The sequence below is a fragment of the Lutra lutra genome, chromosome 7, assembly GCF_902655055.1.
Source record: "Lutra lutra chromosome 7, mLutLut1.2, whole genome shotgun sequence".
NCBI lineage: Eukaryota > Metazoa > Chordata > Mammalia > Carnivora > Mustelidae > Lutra > Lutra lutra.
The window spans coordinates 85,239,688-85,255,616 of NC_062284.1; the positions used below are offsets into that span (position 1 = coordinate 85,239,688).

Here is a 15,929-nt window from a genome sequence, read left to right on the forward strand (position 1 = left end):
ATTCTTTCAGATACTATTATTTGTGACAGTGTGTCTCACTTTGAGTAGTTCTTCCTCCTGTTTTGATAAAAAAAAAGGAAAAATATTTTGATTTTACAAAAATCACATCAAATATTTGTACTGACTTGATTCACATGAACCCAAAGGTACTTATATTTATGATGGCTATAGGTACAAGAACAATATTTAAAAATTCAGGATCCTTACAGTTAAACTAATACAGGTTTCCATTAATTGGGATGAACGCTTTTTACATATAACACTTTCAAAATTTTACCTTTAATTCCCTTTACAAATTTCCTCTGTGTGAATTACTCTAGTTCAACAGCTGCCTTACTATGCTACTAAACTAAGCTCCCAGTACTCACCTGCTTGCTGAATGAGTTTTTTAAGTTTGTTGTTACTGCTGCTTTTACTACTGTTATACTTTAGAAATGCCATGAACCAAAGTGTTCATAAGGGCCAAACACTAGATGCTTTTATATGTAATGGTATCTCATTAATCCTCACAACCAGCCTAAAAAGAGTTTATTAATCTCAGTTAAAAAAGGAGAAAGTGGGTTAAGTAATGTGCTTAAGTTAGAAAGTGGAAGAACTGAATCCAATCTTGATATGCTTAATCCAAAAATGTACTTTTATACTATTTTGCCACAAAAGATGGCATGCATGTTTTACACTTCTCTATCTTCCACTAGTCCATCTCATACAAGAGAATGATGAAGAAATTTTACATGAGATACACAAACTTCTTTACCGTTGCCCTCCTCATATTTCTCTAGCCAGCAACTGTATAATTGTATTTATCTTGGTATGGAAAGGGATAAAATTGTAAGTTGAAAAGATAAGTTTGTAAACTACCCAGAAACATTCCTAAATTATGACTATTATACTTCAGATTTAGCCTCTTATAAAAGTAAATAAACGTCTTTATTTTTATGTGGTTACTATAAAGATGAAAGAAACCATGTATAGTCTTAACGGAGGAAAATTGATATAAATCCTGCATCGTATTATTAATACCACATAATGGCGCTTTTCATTCCAAAAAGAGGAAGTCAGTTAATCTATAAATTTCTTGATTTTTAAAAATCATCATTACTAAGGTGAGCTCAGGGAGGGCAGAAACCTCCCTGGAGCAGTAAGATAAAAAAGCTCCTTTGATCTTGATTTTCAGTATGAATACAGACCGTGAAAATGGGGCCTTACGATCCTTCTGACCTTTTGGATTTTAAGCAGGAGGTGTCAGAAAAGTTGCCACAGGGGTAAATGGCTTGTGGTTAAATAATAAAATGTTTAAACAAAACAAAATAAAATAAAATATGAAAATCATCATTAGTCTCTAAAGATAGAGGTCAGATATTATTATGCCCACTGTAAGTAGAAAAACATCAGCATAAAGGTTACATATTTTTTCCAAAAGATTAAAGCCCTGTATCTAACATCTTTATATTCTAAGAAAATTCACTCATTCATTAAAGACAACAACTGATCAGTATATATTACATACAGGAAAATAAACACTATTTTTTAATAGAAGGAAGGTCCTGAAAGAGCTTCCATTAACTAATCTATCTCAGTTTCCTCAACACAGGGCAAGCATGAATGTCTTAAGGAACACTTTCCAGAAATTCTTATCTTGTGTTCTCTGCTGATACCTTTTATTTTTTAACTTCTTTTTCAATCTTGATGTCTTTTACTTCCTTCTCTTGCCTAATTTCCCTGGCTAGCTAAAACCAAGTGCAATATTTAATAGAAATGGCAAGAGTTGATATGCTTGTTTTGTTCCTAATCTTAAGAAAGAGGAATTCAAAAAGAAAGGATGAATACCCAAGTTTTGTAGCAACATGGACGGGACTGGAAGAGATTATGCTGAGTGAAATAAGTCAAGCAGAGAAAGTCAATTATCATATGGTTTCACTTATTTGTGGATCATAACAAATAGCATGGAAGACAAGGGGAGATGGAGAGGAGAAGGGAGTTGAGGGAAATTGGAAGGGGAGGTGAACCATGAGAGACTATGGACTCTGAAAAACGATCTGGGAGTTTTGAAGGGGTGGGGGGTGGGAGGTTGGGGGCACCAGGTGGTGGGTATTGTGGAGGGCGCGGATTGCATGGAGCACTGGGTGTGGTGCAAAAATAATGAATACTGTTATGCTGAAAAAATAAAAAAATTAAAAAAAAAAAAAAAAAAGAAAGAAAGAGGAATTCAGTATCCAGTACTAGGTACGGTCTTAAATGTATATTTTTGTAGATGTAGATGTCCTATATCAAGCTGACGAAGTTTCTTTTTATTCCCATTTTGTTAAGTGTTTTATCATGAAATAGTATTGGATTTTGCCAAATGCTTTCTATCAACAATAACATATTTTTTGCTTTTATTTTATTATTATTATTATACACTAGTTGGTTAATTTTTAGATGTTGAACTTTGTATTTCATATATAAATCCCACTTGGTGATGTTGTATAATCCTTTTTATATGCTTTTTTTTTTTTTTTTTTAGGATTTTTGTGCCAATACTCATGAAAATATTTTGTAATTCTCTTTCCTTGTTTGTGTCTGGTTTTGGTTGGGTAATATTGGCCTCATAGAATGAACTGTGAAATATCATCTGTTTTTTTAATTAAAGAATATCTGAAGAACTGGTATTTTTCTTTAAATGTCTGGTTAAAATTCACTAGTGAAGTCATCTGGGTCTTGGCTTTTTCCAGGTGGGATTTTATTTAAATACTAATTCATTTTTTCACTAGTTGTAAGTCTTTCAGATTTGTTATTTCTTTCTAAATCACAAAGCTTTCTGTCTTTATAGAAACATGTCCATTTTATTTATCAAATTTGTTGGCACACAGTTGGTCATAGTATTCTTAGTATTCTCTTACAATTTCAATAAAGTCGTTAGTGATATTCCTTTTTAACTCCTGAATTTAGTAATTTTTTTTTAAAGATTTTATTTATTTATTTGACAGAGAGAAATCACAAGTAGGCAGAGAGGCAAGCAGAGAGAGAGGAGGAAGCAGGCTCCCTGCCAAGCAGAGAGCCCGATACGGGGCTCGATCCCAGGACCCTGGGATCATGACCTGAGCCGAAGGCAGAGGCTTTAACCCACTGAGCCACCCAGGTGCCCCTGAATTTAGTAATTTAATTCCTCACTCTTTTTACTTAGTACGGCTACCTATTACTAGTTTTCTTATCTTTTTGAATGAACCAATTTTTAGTTCTGTTAGTTTTCTCCATTTTTTAAATCTTTCTTCCATTTATTTCTGCTATAATCTTTATTATTTCCTTTTATCTGCTTGCTTTGGGTTTAATTTGCTCCTTTTTGTCAGGTGGAAGCTTAGGTAATTGATAGGATATCATTCTTCCTTTATTATATTAAGTTTATAACTATAACTATAAATTTTCCTCTGAGTGCTTGGTTACCTGCATTCCCTAAGTTTTGGTATACCACATCTTCCTATGAGCCACTGGTTATTTGGGGGTGTACTCATTAACTTCCACATATTTATGAATTTACAAAATTTCCTTGTTATTGATTTCCTCATTTAATTCTGCATTAGAGAACATAATTTGAATGATTTCTGCTGATAATTTCATTCTTTCTCAAAACACCTATGTTTTAACATTCCACTTGTAATAGTTCATGCAAACACTTGGAGATATAAACATAAGCAAATTCCTCAGGGGCAATGATTACTGAAAATAAATAGCACAATAGGTACAAACACCAGTTACCTCCATCCAGAACTCTAAAAAAAACAAAACAAAGAAGATTCCTTTTTTTTTTTTTTTAGCTGTGACTAAATCAAGAGCTAAATCAATTCCTGAGCTATCAGATTATTCAAATTCCTCTAAACCATGTCAAAGAACCCAAAGTATAAAACTGAATTATCTTTAATTACCAACAGACAAAATGGCTCAATGTTGAGACCCAGTTTTCCAAATTCTTTACTGTCTTTCAAGTCACAAGTCTCCAGATCTCTGAATTCTTGCTAAAGATTGGAATACTCCTATCACTGCTTGATTTGAAAGACAGAATGAAGAGGCAAGGAGTTATTTTAAAAGTAAGGGGACCCTAATTTTTATCAGTATGCCAAAAACAAAATATAAATTCTAGTAAAGCATCAAATGTTCCTACTTCCTTCTGTTTATTTAACAATAAAGACTTGTCCCACCCCAATCCAAAGTAATATAGAAAAATAATTTATAAAACACTTAACTATTTTATAGTATTACCAATTCTATGGTGGCACATGCATAAAAACGTAATTCTATTTCTATCTAAAAGCAACACTTATATCTCAAAAAATAATTAAAAATTAAGTCAGATATGTTTTTAGGTCAAGAAATGTGATTCAGTTCTTGGAAAGCAAGGCAAATTCATGCTCTATAGTTTTGATATATTCCTTTGCATGTTCCAAGAATTATTTTGAAGGAAAAAAAAACTGATGAGCAAACACTTACCTCAAAAATAAAAAGTATAGCATCCAATTCCTCCCTTTGAGACTTGTGACCTAAAACATTTTTACAGAAAAATATTTTAAACATTATCATTTTGTCCTCAATAACCATTTAAAAAGCTTAAAATATTTCAAGCACTAAAGTATCTTCTCAGTGATTCTTTAATAAAATATTTAAAGCATATTCTGTTCAATGTATAGATAGTACTGTAGCATATCTATTCTTTTCAATAATTAAATTTAGATTCCACATATTTATATCTAAAAACAAATAATATACTGTGGAGGGGTGCCTGAGTGGCTCAGTCAGTTAACTATCTGTCTTGGGCTCAGGTCATGATCTCAGGATCCTGGGATCGAGCTCCATCTGGGGCTTCCTGGTCAGCCGGGAGTCTGCTTCTCCCTCTCCCTCTACCCCTCCCCCCACTCACATGCCCGTGCATGCTCTCTCTCTCTTGCAAATAAATAAATAAATAAAATCTTTTAAAAAAAAATAATACACTGGGGAGAACTTAGAATAAATTCTGAAAATGAAAATATGAGAATGACTACTCAAACTTCACAGTTTGCTCTAAGGGCAGAGCAAAGAAAGTGAGGAAACAGGTAAATAAATCTGACCAGGCAAAAAGCAAATCTTGTATGCCTTCTAAAAAGAATGAAGAAAGTATTACTAACCCATAATTTGAGACAGTGTCTGAAAGATGTTTCACAAAAAAAGTGAAATAACATTAAAATTTCAGTGTCCAAGGGTCAATTTTCAAGTGGATATTTATGACAATTGTTTGAAACATCAACATAAGTCAGGGCCAATTATAACATCTTACCTTTCTGTTTAAGACTAGCTTCAATAGTCACAAAATTCTCAAAGAACACGTAATATATATGTGAAAAATGTTGGTCAAAAAACTGTTTAAGATCAATAGACTCTGCATTCTCTGAAAAGGAAACAAAAACAGTTTTTAGTGACTATATATATGTTAAATCATGTTCAGCAAATTATCATAATGGTGAGTTTCCTTCAAAAAAAGTCAAAGAACTGCTCCTAAAATTCTATCCTATTAAAATATTTGAGATATGCACTTATTTATATCCTTGTTCTCACAACTTTAGTTTTTAAAAATTTTTAAATTTAAAAACAGGTTAAAGGGTACCTGGTACATGGGCAGCTCAGTCAATTAAGTAAGTGTGTGCCTTTGCTCAGGTTATGATCTCAGGTTCCTCATCCTGGGATCCAGCCCTGTGCCCTTCTCCCTCTGCCCCTCCCCGCCCACTATGTGCTCTGTAGCTCTCTCAAATAAATAAATAAAATCTTTAAAAAAAAAAAAAAAAAAAAGGTCTGGAGCACCTGGGTGGCTCAGTGGGTTAAGCCGCTGCCTTCGGCTCAGGTCATGATCTCAGGGTCCTGGGATCGAGTCCCACATCGGGCTCTCTGCTCAGCAAGAAGCCTGCTTCCCTCTCTCTCTCTCTGCCTGCCTCTCTGTCTACTTGTGATCTCTCTCTATCAAATAAATAAATAAAATCTTAAAAAAAAATTAAAAAAATTTAAAAAAAAGGTTAAATCAGGTTATCATAATAATTGTTTCCTAAAACACACACACACACACACAAACACAAACACACACACACACAACGTCTCAGAGAGATTTATTCGAAATTTATTTTGAGTATTTAACCAAACCAAGGAAAGAGTCAAGTTCTAGTTTCAATTCACAGCTATGCTTCTCTCAACTTATCCCCAAGAGTTTAAAATCAGTATTTCTAGAGTAATTATATATCTTATCTTTCCAAAACACATTTACTCAGTAAATAGGTACATAACAACAGACTTTATAAATAGGCACTTAAGTATTACAAAGCTCGAACAGATAATATTGCTTTTTTTTTTTTTTTTAAAAGGAATTGTCAATATAGTCCAGCGCACACAAAATCAAACATATAGCTGTATGCACATCAGAAAGTGTTAGGTACTGAAAATGAAGTTACAAAGTACATTGGCAATTTAGAAACAAAAATTACTTTCAAAGCTAAAAGGGGGTGGAAGTAGGGAAAGTAGGAAAGCTTAACACAGGATTTATTATTTGAAAAGACTTTTAAGGATAGTAAGGACTTTGAACATGAAGCGGTGAAGGGCATTCTAGGCATTAGCAAAGACAACAAAATGAGGAAAGTATGAAGCATGACAGGATACAGAAAAATAATTCACTTTAGCTAGAGCCTAAAACATTTTGATAAAAATAAAATTGAAAAAATAGCCTTGAAATATGTCATAAAATGTCTTGAATGCAAAGTAAGGGAGACAAATTATTATTCAAAGCAAGAAACAGACGTATACATACTATACGTCTTATTGTTTGAGTTATTTTCAGGACTGAGAAGGTTGAAGAAAAAGGGGAAGAGGGAACTTTTACTTTTAATATATACTTCCTATTATTCAACTTTGTTTGCAAAAAGGACTTATTTCTGGGGCACCTGGGAAGCTCAGTTGCTTAAGCATCTGCCTTCAACTCAGGTCATGATCTCAGGGTCCTGGGATGGAGCCGCATGTTGGGGCTCCCTGTTCAGTGGGGAGCCTGTTTTTCCCTCTCCCTCCCCCTGCTCATGCTCTCTCTCTTACTCTCTCACTTAAATAAATAAAATCTTTTTAAAAAATTAAAAAATTTAAAAAGCAAACATTTCGGGCGCCTGGGTGGCTTAGTGGGTTAAAGCCTCTGCCTTCGACTCAGGTCATGGTCTCGGGGTCCTGGGATGGAGCCCCGCATCAGGTTCTCTGCTCAGCGGGGAGCCTGCTTCCTCCTCTCTCTCTCTCTGCCTGCCTCTCTGTCTACTTGTGATCTCTGCCTGTCAAATAAATAAATAAAAATCTTTAAAAATAAAAAAATTTAAAAAACACACATTTCTTTTATAATGAAAAAAAAAATTTTTTAAAGGCACCGGAAAAACAGCAAAGATTTTTGAAGCTAGGAGTGAGATGAAGAATACACTATTAATTGTTATGAAACTCAAATTAAAGGTAAATATCAGTTAATTTCTTTTTTTTTTTTTAAGATTTTATTTATTTATTTGCCAGAGAGAGAGGGAGAGAGAGCAAGCACAGGCAGACAGAATGGCAGGCAGAGGCAGAGGGAGAAGCAGGCTCCCCGATGAGCAAGGAGCCCGATGTGGGACTCGATCCCAGGACACTGGGATCATGACCTGAGCTGAAGGCAGCTGCTTAACCAATTGAGCCACCCAGGCGTCCCTCAGTTAATTTCTTGAAATGCTCTAAGGCTCAATAAAAGATTTCAGAATAAAATTAAATAGTAAACAACATATAGATAGCACTTTAAACCCTTTCATGTAATATCTTACCCTGTGAATAATCATAATGATTTTTTTAGTGACATCTTGTATATGGAATTTTCCAAGACTTTCCCTTTTGCTCTGCCCTCCCAAAGGAAAGGATGGATGCCCTATCCTCTATATTCCCTCAGATTCTCTACATTTCTATCTTATGGAAATAACTAAATTTTACATGTTTTTTTTTTTCTTCTTTCCAGGACTAGTCTATAGCTTTTTTAGAATATAAACTGTGTCTACCTTAGTATTCCCAAAACCTAACACAGTGCTCAGCACATATGTACTCAAATATATGTTTTACTATTGATAAAACAGGTTATTTTAACTTTATTAGATCCATTTATTAGCTTGAAAATTTTTATACTAGAAAAGACTGCATAACCTCCTGACTGGCAAAACATTGCTTCATCTAGAATGTAATTAGAACACCAAAATTTCACTCCTATCAGTAACACTACCTGTGTGACTTTTCACAGAACTAGAAAAACATAATGGCTAACACAAACTGAATGTTTCCTATATGTTAGACACTCTGTATGTCCAACATATAGGATGTGATTTACTGAAATTAATTTCTATAATCTCACAATGACACTATGAAATAAGTACTATTATTATCCCTATTTTATAGATGAGGAAACAGGCACAGAGTAAGTAATTCAGCTAGTAAAAAACAGAGACGGGGATTTAAACCATACAGCCTGGATCTACTACTGTCCATGCACTTAAAATATATGTTATTCAGCCTCCAGTGTAACAGGAATACAACACTAGTAATTTATTATCTGCCACAGGAAGATATGAAGCCATCAAACACTAGTTAAACATATTTTACAGACTTTCAAAATAAAAACATACACAGCTGAGAAAAACAGGAAAAGTATTCTATTTTTCCCCACACAGCAGTTTAGAGTAACAAAGACTATGAAATTAGAATCAATAAGCTACTATAATTAGCTCTACATTTCCTGAAGTTAATGTTTCAAACGTAACTAATGTTCCAGAGGTAAGAAGAAAATAAGAGAACAATAACAAAGCAAAACAAAAAAATCAAAACAAAACAAAAGCAAACATGAATCAACTCAAGATTTTATAACTTAATTTAGGAGCCAAGACAGTCTCTTCATTTCCTTCTCACAGAGCATGTTAGGAAAGCCTGGTAACTACATACTTGCTAAAAAGATACTGAATTAAAATTAGACTTATTTCCTTTTGACTCACTCTATTTATAATGAACTAGTCAACAAACAGAAACTCTTTTACTAAATATTTTTGACCACCAGTTCCCTAAATTTACATAATGGGGGAAAGCAGGGTAGGAAATAAAACAAAACAAAACAAAAAAACAAAGAAGGGAGGAAGGAGAGGTGAAAAATACAAATGGATAAATTATAAATAATACATTATTGGGCTGGATAAACTATAAATAATACACAATTAGGCTCCAAAAGAGGGAGAGGGGCTATATGGGAAATGGAAATAAGTTGAGAAATGAGAGGGAGAAGAAAAAAGGACAAAGGGAGGAAACTGAGAAGCTGGAACACAGAACTGAAGCTATTACTCAAAAATAACAGAGAATAAAAAGATGAAAAAGATAAGGATAAGACTACCTAAGAAGTGCCAGGAAGAAAATGTACAGTATTCAAAAAAATAATATCTAAGAACTATCTAAAATATCTTTCAGACTAAAAATGGCATATTGAGTCCCAAGCAGGATAAATACAAATCTACACATGGACACATCTTAACACCAAAAATAAAATGGAGATATTAAAACAACAAAAATTACCTATATAAGAATATCAAAACTAACAGCAGACTTCTCATCAGCCCAACAGAAGCAGGGACACAATGCAACTTTATATTGAAAGAACTAATGACGAATAATAGTCAATCTAAAGTTCTATACTCAGCTAAAGTACTGCTCAATAACACGAACATGAAAATGAAGAAAAGGCATTTTCTAACATCCTTAGAGGTTAACACTTGAAAAACCTCACTCAAATGCAAAGAAATATGAGATTTCTGAAAGAAGAGAAATAAACTCACACAGAAATGAGAAAAGCAAACCTGAGCAAGAAACTGGAAAATGTGCATGGGTAAATCTAAATGAATACTGAATAGTAAAAACAAACAAACAATTAAGACAAAAGTTACCAACCAGGAGGAAGTAAAATAATAGACAATAATGTCAAAGATGAAACAGAAATGCTAGAAAGAGTGTTTTAAGATCTTTGTTGAAAGGATGATAGAAATGCTGATGAATTCTGACTTTAATATTAGTATGCTATTGAAATTTATTGAGTTACCACTAAAAAGAGTGGTTATTACTAAAAGAGTAATAACAGAATGCAAAACTCTTTTTTTTTAAGATTTTATTTATTTATTTGACAGAGACAGAGAGATCATAAGCAGGCAGAGAGGTAGGCAGAGAAAGAGGGGGAAGCAGGCTTCCCACCAAGCAGAGAGTCCGATGTGGGCCCATCCCAGGACCCCGAGACCATGACCCAAGCTGAAGGCAGAGGCTTAACCTACAGAGCCACCCAGGTGCCCCAGAATGCAAAATTCTTAACCACTGGAAGAGGAAAATATAGAAAAGCTTATGCTAACAGAAATGAGTAAAGAAACCACCCCAATAAAGATGAATGAGGTGATAAAAATAAAAATAAATACACAATATTTACAAAAAAAGTTAATGAATTAAATGTTTCAGTTAAGAGATAGTTGTAATCACAATGCATTTTAAGACACCCACAAATACCAAGGTATTTACTAAGAACAAAAATTTTAACACAAAATGATTAAAGGAATGAAATGAAAGGAATGAAATACAACATAACACTTAGATACTAACTGAATATCAATGCTGATTCCTTGATAAAAGTCTAAATAAATACTAAGGCAAGAATTACTACAATTAAAGAGAGTCTATGTATTTTGATAGAAGGCTGTATTTACCATGAAGCTTTAATTCCAAATTTGAATGAAAAGTTTCAAAATATAAAAAGCAAAGACCAGCAAATTTCTAAGGAGAAACAAACCAACTAGTTGCGTGGTAGATTTTATACATCTGTTTCCTACTTAATAGAGACAAGATTAGTAAGTCCACAAAAGATTTGAACAACACAATTCGTATTTAACTAATAAAACTCTACTAAATAAAACTCTAAATCCAACAGAGAATAAATCTTTCCACACAATAGGGGGATATTTAGGATATTAACAAAACTAAGTAAGGATACAAACAGAAAAAGTACCAAGAGTCACAGATCTCAAACTATGCTCTCTGACCGAAAGGAAATAAATTAAGCATTAATAACGAAAGCTAACCCTCATACAAAAGGAGTGTGATAAAAGGGAATAAAGATAAAAGTCCCCTGGGGCGCCTGGGTGGCTAAGTGGGTTAAGCTGCTGCCTTCGGCTCAGGTCATGATCCCAGGTCCTGGGTTCAAGCCCCACATCGGGCTTTCTGCTCAGCAGGGAGCCTGCTTCCTCCTCTCTCTCTGCCTGCCTCTCTGCCTACTTGTGATTTCTCTCTGTCAAATAAATAAATAAAATCTTTAAAAAAAAAAAAAGTCCCAGGTACTCAAACAGGCCAAAAAGAATGCCTATTCCCACAAAGAAGATGAGAAAAACTCATATTTCAAAGAGCAACACCCTACACTGAACACTACTTAAAACCACCGCATATATCAGAAAAACAAGATACATAAGATCAAACTGCTTCCAATAAGTGAATCCCAGAACAGGAAAAGACCTCAAGAAAATTCATAGATATACAAAATATCCAGGACCCAACAAGGTAAAATTCACAATGTCTTATATATAATTGATGATTACCAGACATGCAAAGCAAGAAAACCTAATTCATAATGAAGACAGTAATCATTAAATCAGATTTAAACTACATTTTAACACAGGTGTGAGAATGCGCAGAAAAGGGCATTAAAATAGTTGCTCCAACTGTATTCCATATATCCAAGAAGTTGAGAATGTAAAACATAAACAAACATCCAAATCAAACTTCTATTGGTAAAAACTACAATGTATACGGTGTAAACTGAACTAGTTGGAATTAAGCCATAGCAATAAACTACCCAAAAGAAAGAGCAAAAAAATGATAATCCCCCGTATTCCATAGAGCACTGGGTGTGGTGCATAAACAATGAATCTTGGAACACTGAAAAAATAAAATTAAATTTAAAAAAAAGAAAAAGAAAAATGATAATCCAAAAAATTGAAAACCACATTAATGAACAGCTTTAAGTGGCATAATAATACAAGTAATTGAAAACTCCAAGGAGGAGAGGCAGAAAAATATTTGGAGAATTAATGGCTGAAAATCAAGCTTGATGCAAATCATAAACCCACATATGCCTGAAGCTCAAAAAACTCCCAAAAACAAGAAATACCAAGAAAAATTCACCAAGGCACATAATGATTAAATTGCTCAAGATGGTGAGAAAAAAGAAAATCTTAAAAGCAGCTCAAAAAAAGAAAAAATAAAGTTGTACAGTAACTAACATAAAGATGACATCAGATTTTTCATCAGAAACAATGAAAATAAAAACAATATGTATCTTTAAAGCACTGAAAAATAATACTGTCCAGCTGAATTCCACACCCAGTAAAAATCTTTCAAAAACAAAAGCAAAATAAGGACATTTTCAGACATACAAAAGCTGAAAGAATTCATCAGTAACAGACCTAAATACTAGGAGAAATGATACAGTCTTTCAAGCAGAAGAAAATATTATCAGAGAGAAATATGGATCTGAAAATACTAACAGAGTAAACACCTAAGATTTTTTTTTTATTATTCCAAACTTTTCCAAAGATAACTATTTAAACAAAAATAATAACAATGCACTGTGGAGTTTGTAACACAGGTAAAAAGCAAATACCCAAAAATAAATCTCTCTCTCTCTCTCTATATATATATAGGTTGAAAAGGGAAAAACAAAAGTCAACTATTACAACATTCTTACATGAGAAGTTGTATACTCATACTTGAAGGCAGACTTTAATGTTAAAGATATATACTATAAACAATAAAACAACTACTAACACAAAACAGAAAAGCTACCGGCAATGACTAAAAAAGGAGGTAATATAAAATCACAAAAAGTACTTGATGAAACCAAATGAAGACAGAAAAGGAGAAACAATGATCAATAGGGATAAATAACAAAGAACAGATAACAGATTCTAATCTAGGTATATCAATAATCACACTAAATAAAAATGATTCCCCCAAAATGTCAAAGACTGCCAGACTGGATAAAAAAGCAAAACCCAACTAGACACTGCCTGTAAGAAATAAAAATGGTACACTTAAAATATATGCAGTTTACTATATATCAGTCATGCCTCAATAAACCTATCTAAAAAATTAACCATACAGATTCAAGACAATTTCCATTCATTTTCATTCCATTATGTTTTCTTTTTTTTTTTTAAGATTTTATTTATTTATTTGACAGAGATCACAAGTAGGCAGAGAGGCAGGCAGAGAGAGAGAGGGGGAAGCAGGCTTCCTGCCGAGCAGAGAGCCTGATGCGGGGCTCGATCCCAGAACCCTGAGATCATAACCTGAGCCGAAGGCAGAGGCTTAACCCACTGAGCCACCCAGGCGCCCCTCCATTATGTTTTCCGAAGTGAAGGGAGGGAGGGAATTGGAACTCCAAAAATGGAGTAATATTCTAGGAAATGCCATGATCCACAGAATATTTTCTTAATACCTAAACCTATGACCATCTGTGTCCACGGAAGCCTGCTGCACATGTGAATGTATTATTCAGAAGAAAAAAATTTAAGAATCTCTGAAAACACTCAGAATACATTTATGAAGGAATTTAAAGCAACATGAACAAAACCCCCAAATGACTATTTTTCAATGTTATCACAAATACAGTCTAGTCACCCAAAACTAATCATAAGAAGTAATTTCAACTAGAAATACTGACTTGTAGAAAATAATCATTAAAACTGACTTTTATTTTTATATAACGAACCAATATTAAAGTAAATAAATATGGCAACCTCGTTTTTGTATTTAACAATGTAGCAGACAGGCAAGTTAACTTCCCTACTGATAACTGTCCTGAGTGATTTAACTCATCAAAATAAATCTAGGGACCTTTCTCCTGTTCAAACATTTATGATGTTTGATTTATGTTATTAATATTCCTTTGCTGTAAAAAGTAGATACAAATAACAAATGTCCTGCTAGAAACCATACTAAAAACCTACTAAAATTTCAAAGAAAGCAAAGTAGTTTTAAGATATGTAGCTTATCTCCTTATCAACTGATGTTTCAAAATAACTGCAGAAAAGCTTCTGACATGTGATTATGGTTACAACTGATAGCAAGATAATAACTTCTGGAACTAAAAAGGAAAAGAGAAAATACTAAAGGAAGCATTAGTAAGCGACCATGATCTCAAAGTAATTATGTCTAAATCTCATTCAACTCTATAAAGTAAAATACAATAAAAATTATTCTCCTGCCTTCAAGGATTCCACAATGAGCATAGAGAAAATGAGACATAGTGAAGAGAATCTAATTTAGACAAAGATACAATGCTTCATTTAGGAGCAAAATCAATTGTTTTATCAAACATTATACTATTAGCTAAGCGTGAGTATAAGCCAAAAGCAATTACAATCACTTATGCTTACTTAATATTTTACATTTGCGTAGATAACACTTTTACAGTTACATATACATAGCCTTACTTGTTCTCCAAATTATGTTTTTAAAACAAATATATTATCTCCTTTTTATAAAGAAACTAAACCTGAGAGAAGTATAGGTAACTTGCCCAGGTCATCCTAAACTACCAAATGGCTCCAAATCAGCTCTCACTCAACAACATTAGAATAGCCACACTTCAGGCAATAGGCCACAGCATAAAATAACCTCCTTACCATTTTAAATCAAACTCATTCTGAAAGAATGAACGGTGTTTTTAAAAAATTACTTGAAAGCTACACAGAGCTTGAGGTGGATTATTTGAAGATTCAGAACAAGTAAACCGTGAAAGATACCAAGAGTTCAGAGGATTTAGTCCACTTGTATGCATACTGCCCCAAAGTATCTCTTTACCTTGGCAAAGTATACCCTCCTTCACTTCACCACAATAATTAAAATTTTACTCATTAAATTCATTTGTGAAAGGAAACCATTCCAACATATAGTGTAAGAAGTTAAACACCCTTCGTGGTTAGTGTGAATCGGTACAAGCTGCTTTCCTCATAACAGAGAGCAATGAAAGAAAAGAATTCTGATATGGCTGTGAATTCTGATATGGCTGTGAAGACGTGGAGGAAAGAAGATAGTATTTATTGGACATCCACTGTTTTCCAAAGAGTGAACCAAACACTTTCCTTTCAGTTTTCTTAATTCCCCCAGAAACTTCAAATGATAGGTCCCTATTAACTTCATTCTACCTCTTCACTTAGTTTATTAAAAAATAAAAAATAAACTAAAGGGGCACCTGGGTGGCTCAGTGGGTTAAGCCTCTGCCTTCGAATCAGGTCATGATCTCAGGGTCCTGGGATCGAGCCCCGCATCAGGTTCTCTGCTCAGTGGGGAGCCTGCTTCCTCTTCTCTCTCTCTCTGCCTGCCTCTCTGCCTACTTGTGATCTTGCTCTGTCAAATAAATAAATAAAATATTAAAAAAAAAAAAACTAAACTAAAAAGATTCAAGGAAACCAGGATGAAACCAAGTTGGTCTAAGCGTCAGGTAATAATTCTACGTCTTACTCTATGCCACTTACCAAGACAGGTAAATGGCTGTGATATTAAAGTTTAGGACTAAACAGGACATTGTGTGTTAAAGGGAAAGTATAAGTAAAAATATTGGGAGAATATTAGTAACAGTGACCAATTGAAACTTCGATGTGATCAGAAAAGAGGGTGAACACTCCCTTTTCTTTTTATCTCTACATTTTTCTATCTCCATTATCAACTTTTCTTCCACTGTATCCTCCCTTTAAATGTTGGGGTCTATAAAAATATGTCCTCTTCCACCTTCATTAAATATTGCAAAATGAACTCTATCTATATACAAATACCTCTCAAATCCATGGGTTCTGTTTCATGCCCTCTCCTGAGGACTACCTATCCAATTA

The 15,929-nt window shown here is 33.6% G+C and overlaps 1 protein-coding gene across 15 annotated transcripts in view; it reads right to left on the reverse strand.

Moving 5' to 3' along the window:
• The window catches only part of RALGAPA1 (Ral GTPase activating protein catalytic subunit alpha 1), a 261,885-nt gene that overhangs the window by 219,497 nt on the left and 26,459 nt on the right, over window positions 1–15,929 (reverse strand). For all 15 annotated transcript variants that reach the window (XR_007128538.1, XR_007128539.1, XM_047736015.1 and 12 more), the window contains exons 2-3: window positions 5,282–5,392; window positions 4,462–4,511 (exon numbers count right to left, since the gene is read on the reverse strand). Coding sequence is in view for 13 of the 15 variants with exons in the window: in XM_047736015.1 (XP_047591971.1) it covers window positions 4,462–4,511; window positions 5,282–5,392 (161 nt within the window). In the remaining 2 variants the exon portion in view is untranslated. The remainder of the gene's footprint in view (window positions 1–4,461; window positions 4,512–5,281; window positions 5,393–15,929) is intronic.